This window comes from Bos taurus, chromosome 5, assembly GCF_002263795.3.
Source record: "Bos taurus isolate L1 Dominette 01449 registration number 42190680 breed Hereford chromosome 5, ARS-UCD2.0, whole genome shotgun sequence".
Taxonomy (NCBI): Eukaryota; Metazoa; Chordata; class Mammalia; order Artiodactyla; family Bovidae; genus Bos; species Bos taurus.
In genome coordinates this window covers 115960826-115971610 of record NC_037332.1, presented here as the reverse complement: position 1 = coordinate 115971610, position 10785 = coordinate 115960826, and the positions used below count along the sequence as shown (strand labels likewise).

Below are 10785 nucleotides of genomic sequence, written 5' to 3'. Positions count from 1 at the left end.
AATGCGGGAGACCTGATTCTGATCCCTGGGTTGGGAAGATCCCCTGGAGAAGGGAAAGGCTACCCACTCCAGGATTCTGGCCTGGAGAATTCCATGGATAGTCCACGGGGTCGCACAGAGTCGGACACGACTGGGCGACTTTCACTTCACTTCTGTGTGCTCTAGTGCATTTTAAAAAAATTATATAGTAAGTTTTTTTTTAAGTGAGAGTCACAGACCCAGTATGTTAGGGGAAGAGAGCCTTTCATGCAGAGCTGTGGGTACACGCGGAATAGAAAGAACACCGGACAGGGGACCAGCCCAGGGGGTGAGGCTGGCAGGAGGCCTCTTGGCAGAAGATGGACCTGAGCTGGCCTGGCAGAGGCATTGAGCGTGAAGTGTGCGCGTGCGCGCGTGTGTGTGTGTATCAGGGGACCATTACAGAGGCCATTACCTGGCCCATAACAGATCTCCGACAGAGTAATGTAATTACAAGAAGTCACGGCGACTGTCACCAGACTTCCCCTAGGCCACATTGCAAAAGCTCTGCAATGGTTCTATTTCTCTCTTATGACTTCAAACATCATTCAAGAGTCTGCTTCCATCTCATTCCACACTGGTGCCTCCAGGACGCCAGGGGACCCAGGCACTCCTGCCACGTGCCACGGCGCTGCTCTGAACATTGGAGTAGTCTCCCTTTATTCAAAGCAGATGCAGCCTTCTGGGAGAATAGTGTGATATGAGACCTTCTGGAACCTGACACAGCTGATACTGGGTGCTGACAGGAATTGCTTTGCAAGAATAATGGGAGGCTTTTTTGTCCATCAGGTGCCCAGCCTGGAGCTTGATATAAAATGTGAGAAATTAGGCTCGTGTGTAATATAGAGAGCCGTCTATAACCGAATGTCTCGCAAAGGAGTAAGGAAAGGAAATGCAGAGCTAAAAAGACGCCTGGCCTCAGGAGGACGTTCACGTGGCTTGACCGTGGCAACAGTTATCATCGCCATGGTCACCTCTAAGGACGCTCGATGCTAAGGTCTCCTACAGGCACACAGAACCTCGCGGGTGCAAAGCCCTCTGCCCGCATCATCTCCGGGCTCCTCACTGCCACTGGGAAGCCAGGCAGCTGAGCAGGGGTTCCTGGCTCCACTTTACAGGTGCAGAAACTGAGGCTTGACAGCTGGCTCCTGCCAAGGTGAAGTTCAGACCCGGCCCTTGTGGCTCTCTGAATCAGACAGGACCTGGACTTCCTTCCCTTTCCCCCTCCTCTTTTCTACCCCACAGCTGGGGACCTCACCACCTCTCCTCTGCCCTTTCCCGTGCCCCGCGGCCCTCCGTCAGGAAGATCTGATTGGCCAGCTTGGGTCATGTGCTCACCTGAGAGCCAATCGACAGGAGGAGGCTTGGCTCTGTTCACCAATGGCACCTCTCACCCTAACTCTATCAGGAGCGTGGGGAAGGCCCTTTCCCAGAATGACCCATCAGCACGTCTTCCCACCCACTCCACCCAGTCCTCAGAAGGAAGAGTGTCCCGGAAACCTGCCTCTCCCAGGGCCTGAGCTCAGAACTTCCGGCTTCTGCAGCCTCGCCCTGAAAGCTGCAGATGGGAACCAGAACCCACGTAGTCCTTCCATTCCCCCCACCTCCTTAACTGCACTGAGGTGTCCCTTCCTGTGATCAGACTCCAGGCACCCTCCCCTTCCCTGCCCAGACCCCGGTTCACAGGCGCGGAGAGCTGCTCAGATGTCCCCTCACCCTCCTCATCCCTGGACCTGACTCCAGGACAGCCCAGCCCTACACTGCTTCTTACCCTTCCCGCCAAGACGTGACGGGCTGGTCCAGGCCCGGCTGGCTTTAGTGGACGAGTGCCCCAAATGAGTGGCCTCACAAAGGCTGGGAGTTCCCGAAGGTTTGAGAGTTGGACATGTTCGAGTTACCAGACACCGGCCACACTGCAACCCCACTGTGGGGCTGAAAGCGTGGCCAGTGCCAGGGTTCCGGCTGCTGAGATGACCCGGGGCATGAATGGGATGCCTAAGAAGACGGGGTGAAGCCTGGGCGGGACTTGGAGGAAACGTACGTGCAGACCAAGGGCATGGGGGCTGACTCCTGCGGGTGCAAGCAGACCTGGGGGCGCAGGCTGCCCTCGGGCCACTGTCCACGCCGAAGGTGGTGCCAGGATCCCCATAAATCCAGCCTGTCCACGTCTCTCCTGACACAGGCTTTTAGAGAGGAATGGAGTTTGGAATCTGATAAACAATCTGAATCCCTTCTCTGTCTCTAAAAAGCTGTGTGACTTTGGGCGGTTGAGTTGCTCTCTCTGAGTCCAATTCTGTTGTTTAATTGTTGTTATAGTTCAGTTACTAAGTCGTGTCCCACTGTTTTGCGACCCCATGAATTGTAGCCCGCCAGGCTCCTCTGTCCATGGGATTTCCCAGGCAAGAGTACTGGAGTGGTAGCCACTCCTTTTTCCAGGGGATCTTCCTGACCCAGGGATTGAGCCTGGGTCTCCTGCATTGGCAAGTGGATTCTTTACTGCTGAGCCACCAGGGAAGCCCTGAGCCCAGTTTGCTTGTCTCTAAATCAGGCACAATCGCACCCACGTGGGTGGGTTTCCAGGAGGAATAAATGAAGCACAGGCTGCTGAGTGCAGGGGGATTCAGTGCATCTGGTGGTCTCTCCTTCCCACGAAAGAGAAGCCTCATCTCCCCCTGGCAGCTTCTACAGGGGATCAGAAAGCCCACAAGGGATACCACCAGCAGAGCTCCATGACGCGCCTGCTGGGCCGAGCCTGGGGCGCGGAGGGTGCTCGAGCCATGCTTCCTGGGCACCAGGGGGTGGCAAGCTGTCAGAAATGATGTGGGTTGGAGGCTTTCCCAATATACAGGCTGGGCCCCACCCCAGAGCTTTGGGAGGCAGGAGGGTTTTGAGAAGGTCTTGAGGAATATTTGCAAGCCCTTAGCTAGACAGGACCGCCCCTCTTAAAAGATTCCCATGCACACAGCATCATGAGGCTCACAAAGCTGTTTAATTTCCCACCTATGATACAGGATGGAGGCAGGGTGCAGAAAACCCAGTGACTGCTTTGGTGAACATACTGGAGCTGCACACAAGCCTAGCAGGCTGTGGCTTCACCGGGATCTTCTGTTTGCACACAATTGTAATTGACCTTTGAAGGGCTCCCCAGGGCACTGCGGCCTGCTGCTTCTGGGCAGAAGTTATCATACCTGCTCTTCTTTGGTAACCTTCTTTAGAATTTCATACACAAAACTTGATTGGCAAAAAAAAGTACCAAATGTCAAAATTTCATAAAATCAGGGCAAGAACTGGTCTTCTCTTGCCATTTGGACTTAGCTGCCCCTTGAAAAATGTTTTTTTTCCCCTCTTGGTCATTTAGCAACGCCCAGCCCAGAGATGGGAAAAGGGAGCAAAATTTAACCTTTGTGTTAGAAGAGAAGCAAGGTTTTCAACCAAACACTTAAGTCATTGGACTCATTATTTAAACACCAAAAGACAACAGATGGACTTAATTCATCTGGCCCAGCTTAATACATGTCAGCCTAACACTACAAACAGATACATAAAACCGAGATATGTCTGGGTGCTACAAACGGGGACAGGGCGTCGTCACAGGGCGATGACTTGGCTGCGCTGCGAGCCGGCCCCTCAGAACCAGTACTCAGAGACGAAGATGTGGACGCTGACGACATTCCGGTGCGACACCACACCCCCAACCACGTAGTTCATCTCCAGCTTCAGGACGGCGTGGAACGGGCCCACGATGGGCCGCACCTGGCGCACGACGCCTGGGGAGAGAGCAGAAGGTGTGTGGGGAGTTAGCAGGGACTGAAGCAACGTGGAGACCGGGGACACGATTTCCCTCCGGGATTTTCAGAGCTGCAGGAGTGCTCGGACCTCATCAAGTCCCGCCTGAGCCAGGTGCTTGCATCTCCCTCCAAGTGATCACCCCCGGGCTCTGCCATCATCCCTGGGGACGAGTGACAGCGGGCTCTCTGCAGCCCGTCCGCTGTGAGCAGCTCGCCCTGTGAGTCTGTGCGCGTGGGCTTTGGAGTCCTTGCCTTACTCCTGCCAGCTCCTCTTCTGTGAGCCTGCTTTCCTCCTCTACCACCGTCTATCCAACCAAGAACTAAGAGTCTAGATAAAGGGCCTGGCATGGAGCAGATGCCCAGAAGACACCCGTCCCAGTCTCTCCTAACCCACTGTGCCCACTTGTGACCCATGGGAGGAAACAAAGATTGTGTGAGCCTCTTCCCCCAGTCTCTCACGTTGAGGACTGTCCTGGGGGCCTGGAAACCTTTTATCTGAGCAGAGAAGGCCTAGTTCCCTATGGGACACACTCCTGGGTCCTTCTTTCTCCACACCTCTTTTTTGAAGGGTGACACCTGAACCCTTGCCCAGTGTTCATGGTGAGCAAGAGGCAGCTCGAGTCCAGTTCGAGCAGCAGAGACGGGTCAGGGCAATCAGAAGGACAGACGGCACGGGGGAGACAGGTGTCTGTCCGGGGAAGCAGAAGCCTGCCGTGTAAAGCTCCTGGGGGGTGGCAGGGAGGTCTGCCTGGACCACAGCAGGGACCCGGCAAAGGCCATGATGGTGGCCTCCCCAGACAGGGCTCAGAGGGAAGGGCAGATAAGTTCAGCTCAGTCGCAGTGGAGGAGGAACAACCCCAAGTGTCCTGTCCCCGCAAGTTCCATGTCTCCAGGCCGGACCCTGACGTTGCTGCCTGCCCACGCAGGGCACCCAGCATCTCACGGAGAGAATGCCCCTGCACTCGGGGACTAGATGCTCTCCTCCTGGCTGGACGTGGAGAGCCCACCACCCTCTCAGGACCTCAGATTCCTCATCGAGCAGATGATGCCACGTGAGCCTGTGCTTTGCACTGACTGATCCCGCCCCGCCCCCGCCCCCAGCTCGGCGTCCACCATGGTGTGAGCTCCAGGGGTGCAGGGCCACCTCCCTGCCGGACGGGTGGGCTCACTGCCTCACTTCTGCACGCGTTCATGCATTCCTCAACAGGTACCAGGCACCGTTCATGGTGATGCCAAGAAAACAAACAGAACCCTGGTTTCAAAGTCAGTGGGGACCTAGGTGAGTGCCGTGCTCTGACAGAAGTCCACACGCTGTCCAGCGGGGGTGAGGATGGAGGTGAGGGAGGCGGGGGAGTCAGGAAAGGCTTCCTGGAGAAAGTGCCTCTCTCCCCGCAGATCCCCGTGCCTGGCACAGAGCAGGTGCCACCCCTACAGCTGTTGACATTTAGGAGGGACCCTCTTCCATCGCCCCCGCTCTGATATTAGGACTTGCCCAAAGCCGTGTGGCGCAGGGGTGTGCTGGAGCAGCTGGTCGTCTGGTCGTGCCATATGACAATTTTCAAGCCCAACGTGACGTCACTGAAGGCGGGGTCAAGAACCACCCATCACTGCAGGGCTGTCTACAAACAACACCCTGGAGCCTGAGAACCAGCCAGAACGCAGAGTGTTTGCTGCGTCCAACTGCTGACTGCAGGCTGGTTTGTACAAACAGCCCTGCCGCTGACTTGGGAAATGTGCACCCAGCGTGGCACTTCACACCCATGCTGAGATCAGCGAAGGCTCTGGGGAGTCTACAGGGGCCCAAGGCCTTTTGCACCCGTGGCCGGTTCTCGGTCAAGACCACCAAGTTCATGGTCAGGAAGGGGATTTGGGCATGCCATCCCCCCTTTCACTCCCTGGGCTTGTGTTTCAAAGGTGAAGAGCCCAGCAGTAGGGTGGAATTCCAGGCTATTCTAAGCAAACAAGGGCTCTAGCTCTGATGGAAAGATAAGCAGAAGCTTCGGTGGGCTGTCAGCACCCTTTCTCTGCCCCTGCCTGGCGATGACATCCCAGTTCTGTCCTGTCTGAACGCCCACGAGCATCATCAGCTCCCGGCTAAAGACGGGGGCTTGTCGCCACTCTCGGTTTGCCCATGGCCCCTGTGGCAAGCACGGCCCCAGACTCTCCAGTCCCTCAGCCCTCACCAGCGTGACCGTCTCCTCTCCCCAGGCCGGAGACCGCCACCGGCGCCACCAGCCTCAGTGGCCTCGGTCCCCTGCACGCATCCCTGGGGCAGTGCTCAGAGGGCTCAGGGGGCTTGAAGGAAAGAGGTGAGAGGCTCAGTGAGCCTGAGAGCTAGTTTAGGACAGAGAGCAACGAGGTGGAGGGAACACTTCCGCAAGCTATGATCAGACACGTATTTATTTCTATATATTATCATGATACTGTGTGTGTGTGTGTGCACGCACGCTAAGGTGCTTCAATCGTGTCCGACTCTTTGCGACCCTATGGACTGTAGCCCTTTCAATATCATATAATTAATATATGATATATAAATATATGGGCTTCCCAGGTGGAGCAAGCAGTAAGGAACCCACCTGCCAATGCAGGAGACGCAAAAAGACGTGGGTTCAATCCCTGGGTTGGGAAGATGCTCTGGAGGAGGGCATGGCAGCCCACTCCAGTATTCTTGCCTGGAGAATCCCATGGACAGAGGAGCCTGGTGGGCTGCAGTCCATAGAGTTGCAAAGAGTGTAAGTCACTTCAGACATGACTGAAGTGACATAGCACACACGCAGCACACACACACATAAATATATATATAGTTTAATTATTATAAATACAAAGTATATATTGTTGTTGTTGTTAGTTGCTCAATCGTGTCTGACTCTTTGCGACCCCATGGACTGTAGCCTGCCAGGTTCCTCTGTCCATGGATTTCTCCAGGCAAGAATACTGCAGTGAGTAGCCATTCCCTTCTCCACTGGATCTTCTCGACCAGGGATTGAACCTGGGTCTCCTGCATCGCAGGCAGATTCTTTACTGTTTAAGCCACAAGGGAAGCCCTTTCAGGACACAAGGTTTGAGTCCAGCTGACCTCAGTCAGAAGCATGATTCCAGGTTGGTTACTGAAATTTTGAGTCCCCACTTCCTCCTCTGTGAAACAGGGATTAAACGGCCATCTTCAGAGTCAGAAACAAAACCATCCCAAGGCCATGTGCTGCTTCCCCCTCAGAAATAAGCGCTGGATCCCATAAAGCGCCACAGCATTCCAGTGTGATATGAATTTCAGTGCGAGTAGGACCGGATTCCTCCATGATTGAAAAACAGAGCAAATGCTGGACATTTTTATTAGACTGCCTTAAACATTGACGAGAAAGGAAAGCTCTGGATGTATAGAAAATATATTTAAATCTCAATATGTACTGTTAGGGCACTTCATGAGGTTTAGTTTCTATGATGCCTAAAGACCAGAACGTCACGCTGTTGGCTAAGTGTTCCAACTGTAAACAGCTAAGAGGCCAAACAGAACACTAAAGGAAGCTAAGAGCTGCTTTAGAGAAGAAGGGCGTTGAGAAGGGGAAGAGGGAGCAGAAGGCTGAACTTCAGATGTAGGTCACACTCAGGGCCTGGATTGTCTCAGGATCTTTGCATTTAACAAGAGAACGACTGAGGTGGAAGACACAGGCATCTGCAAGGGTTAAACAAGGCATTGTGGGAGTGACACAGCAGGTGAGCAGGGGGTCAGCCGCCCTGGCCTTCTCCTGTGACCTGGGGTCCACATCCCAGGCCACACCCACTCTGTGGATCTGACCACTTCTTCAGCCTAGCCACACTTCCTGGGGGCTCTGATTTCAGTGAATACGCTCCCTTCATTCCCAGGTTAGTTCAAGCTTGAGATCCACTTCCTGGTCCTCACCTTCACTGAACCTAGACTTTCTCCTGATATCACTTCTTTCTTCACAGCTTTCCCACCCATCCATCCACCCACCCATCCAATCATCCATCCATCCACCCACCATCCTTCATCCATCCATTCACCTACACATCCATTCACCCGTCATCCATCCATCCATCCAGTAGAGGCCATTCTGCACGAGGGAAGTTTAAGGAAGATTCTACAGAGGAGCTGACTTCAAATTGGATTTTAAATACTAAGCCGGGGGCTTCCCTGGTGGTCCAGTGTTTAGAATCTGCCTCACAATCCAAGAGACACTGGTTTGATCCCTGGTCAGGGAGGATCCCACATGCCATGGAGCGAGTAAGCTCCATGGAGCCATGGAGCACGTGCCACAGATACTGTGGCCCGAGTGCCTACAGCCTGTGCTCCACAAGAGAAGCCACAGCAGTGAGAAGCCCAGCGCAGCCAAAAAATAAATGAGTTTAAAATAAAAACGACCAAGTAGGAGCCAACGAGGTAAGTAAAGTGAAGGTGTCAGGAGCTCAGTCGTGTCCGACTCTTTGCGACCCCCATGGACTGCAGCCAGGCTCCTCTGTCCGTGGAATTCTCATGGAGTGAGAATACTGGAGTGGGTTACCATTTCCTTCCCCAGGGGATCTTCCCAACCAAGGGATCGAACCCAGGTATTCCACACTGCAGGCAGATTCTTTATCATCTGAGCCACCAGGGAGGCCCAAGGTTGGTAGGACCTGTGCAAAGGCCCCAAGTGTGAAGGTTTCAGTCAGTTCTGGGAACAGAGTTAATCCTGGGGAAAGACAGACAGAGGAGGGTAAGGAGGTGGTAAAGGGCTTCCTCAGGGACCTCACACCTTGTCAGACTCACAGGACTGGAACCCAGAGCAGTAGTCTCCTGCCCTCCTCACCGCCACCGATTCTAGACAACTGTTCTTTCAGAACCACCATCAACCTTCTGGGTGCAGGGAAACAAGAGAGGGAACTAGACAAACCCTTGCTGCCCAAATGTGGCATCACAGACATTAGAAACTGAACCTCCACCAGGGGTCCAGCTGCATCCGTCACTTGCTTCTACAGATGTGTGGCTGGCATCCGCTCTGCACCAGGCGCTGGGGACCGGCTAGACCGCCTGCGTCCTCTCTCACGAAGCCTTGCCAGCCCCACTCTGCGTCACCTGGTACCTGGTCTCCCTCGAGGGAACCCTCACAGTCGACTCCCCTGCGGACGCAGGGTCTACATCACGTTCATCTCTGTCCACTGTCTGCAGCGCAGGGCCCGGGGCGGGACATAGTGGGAGCACCGTCACAATTATCCCGTGGGATGAAGGCAGAGGAAGAGAGAGAAAAGAGAAGAAGGAGCGAGGGGAGGGAAGAGGGACCCTACTCCCTGAGGGCCCCTCAAACCTTTGTCCTGAAGGGAAGGGGCCACTGAAGGCTCTGAGCGGGAGCAGCTTTATGTGGAAAGACCATTCCTGCAGCAAAATGCAGGAGAGAGGGAAAGGCTCTTTCCAGCATGCCTGCCTTGTCCATCTTCCCTGCTGGGGTGTTTACCTCCCTAACTTTCAAGAGCCCCAGGAAAAAAAAAAAGGCCATGATGCCGAGTTCAACTGTGTTAATCTTCCAAATCCTCATCTTTGGCATTTCTGCTTCGGGTCCCAGACACTGCTGGTATTCCTCGGCGTGTCTGTGCCTCTGAAAGATATAATTAAGTCTTTTTTTTTTTCCTTTGAAAAATGTAGGTCCCCTCGGGCACTTCACCTTCATGTCTCGTCTCTGCTTTGTAAATTGCAGCCGATGTGCCAGGAGCCCGAACACAGAGCCCAAGTGTCCAGCAGGAGACCTCCATCGCCTCCTGGGGACTGTGGTCTGGATTCCAGGCCCCTGCAGCCATCCCCAGGCTTCTGCCGCTTGACTGGGGTCGCAACTGATCATCCACAGGTTGTCTGAAAGGAGGAGGATCATCCATGAGGGCCTCTGCACGAGACACTGGTCTGCGGAGACCTGGAATCACAGCCTGGCATTGCTCTGCTGCGTCCTCACCGAGCAGCCCTGTGACCTTGTACGAGACACCGTCTTTCTGAAGTTCAGCCTCTGACTCAGAAGTCCTGCGATTCTAACAGACCAAGTGTAATGGCGTGAACAGGGCTGTTGAAGAGCATCTTAGCAAAAATGATGATCCATCCAGAGACGGCATGGTACCTCACGCCAGTGGAAATGAACTGTGCTTTTCAAAAGACAGAGCTTCAAGTTGAAATAAAGGCAGAAGGAAGAAAGTCAGCATCAGATGAGAATAAGACGTGGTTGCTACCTGAAATCAGGGTACGGAGTCATTGGTCTTCTCAGTTGTCAGGGTCTCCCCACTGCCATGTGAGGCCAGAGGTCAAGGGCACAGACTTTCTTTTCCGGTCAATCTTTTTAAAATTTAATTAATTAATGTTTAGTTGCACTGGGCCTTCGTTGCTGCAAGCAGGATTTCTCTAGTTGCAGCGAGCAGGGGCTACTCTTCGTTGCGGCGGCCTCTCTTGCTGCAAAGCACAGGGTCAGGGTGCGAGGGCTTCAGTAGCTGTGGGCACATAGGCTTAGCTGCTCTGCGGCCTGTGGGGCCTTCCAGGACCAGGGATCAAACCCGCGTCCCCTGCACTGGCAGGCGGACTCTTATCCGCTGCGCCACCAGGGAGGTTGTCCTGGTCACTCTCCTATCTCTGGTTCTTGGAACATAGTAGGTCCTTGGTCCTACTACAGACCTGCCACATAGGAGGCCCGCAGTAAGTGAATCGCTAAATGAACGCGTGAACTAGAGACCGAAGCAGGAAGCACAGTTCATGAAGTTGAAAGTTATCACCCGGAGAAACAAAACTGGTGGGAAGGAACGGATGATAGCCAGAGGTCGCTGGGTTTTCGGGTGTGGCCCATGTGGAAGCAGAAAGGCAACAGGTGAGAACCAGGCCTCCCTGTCTGACCCCAGCGGCTGCCACACTGAGCCACGAGCCCGGGAGAGGTGACGAGTCGGCCTGTTTGGACAAGGTGCCAGGACCAAGAATCTTGGAGCTCAGAGGAGACCCATGTGGTTTCACCAAACACTAACA

General features: G+C 54.2%; 1 protein-coding gene across 1 annotated transcript in view; it reads right to left on the bottom strand.

The window, feature by feature from the left end:
* Window positions 1–3442: 3442 nt before the first annotated feature.
* The window catches only part of FBLN1 (fibulin 1), a 79833-nt gene continuing 72490 nt past the window's right edge, over window positions 3443–10785 (bottom strand). Inside the window, 1 exon segment of the mRNA NM_001098029.1 lies at window positions 3443–3785. Coding sequence (NP_001091498.1) covers window positions 3646–3785 — 140 coding nt within the window. The 3' untranslated portion in view covers window positions 3443–3645.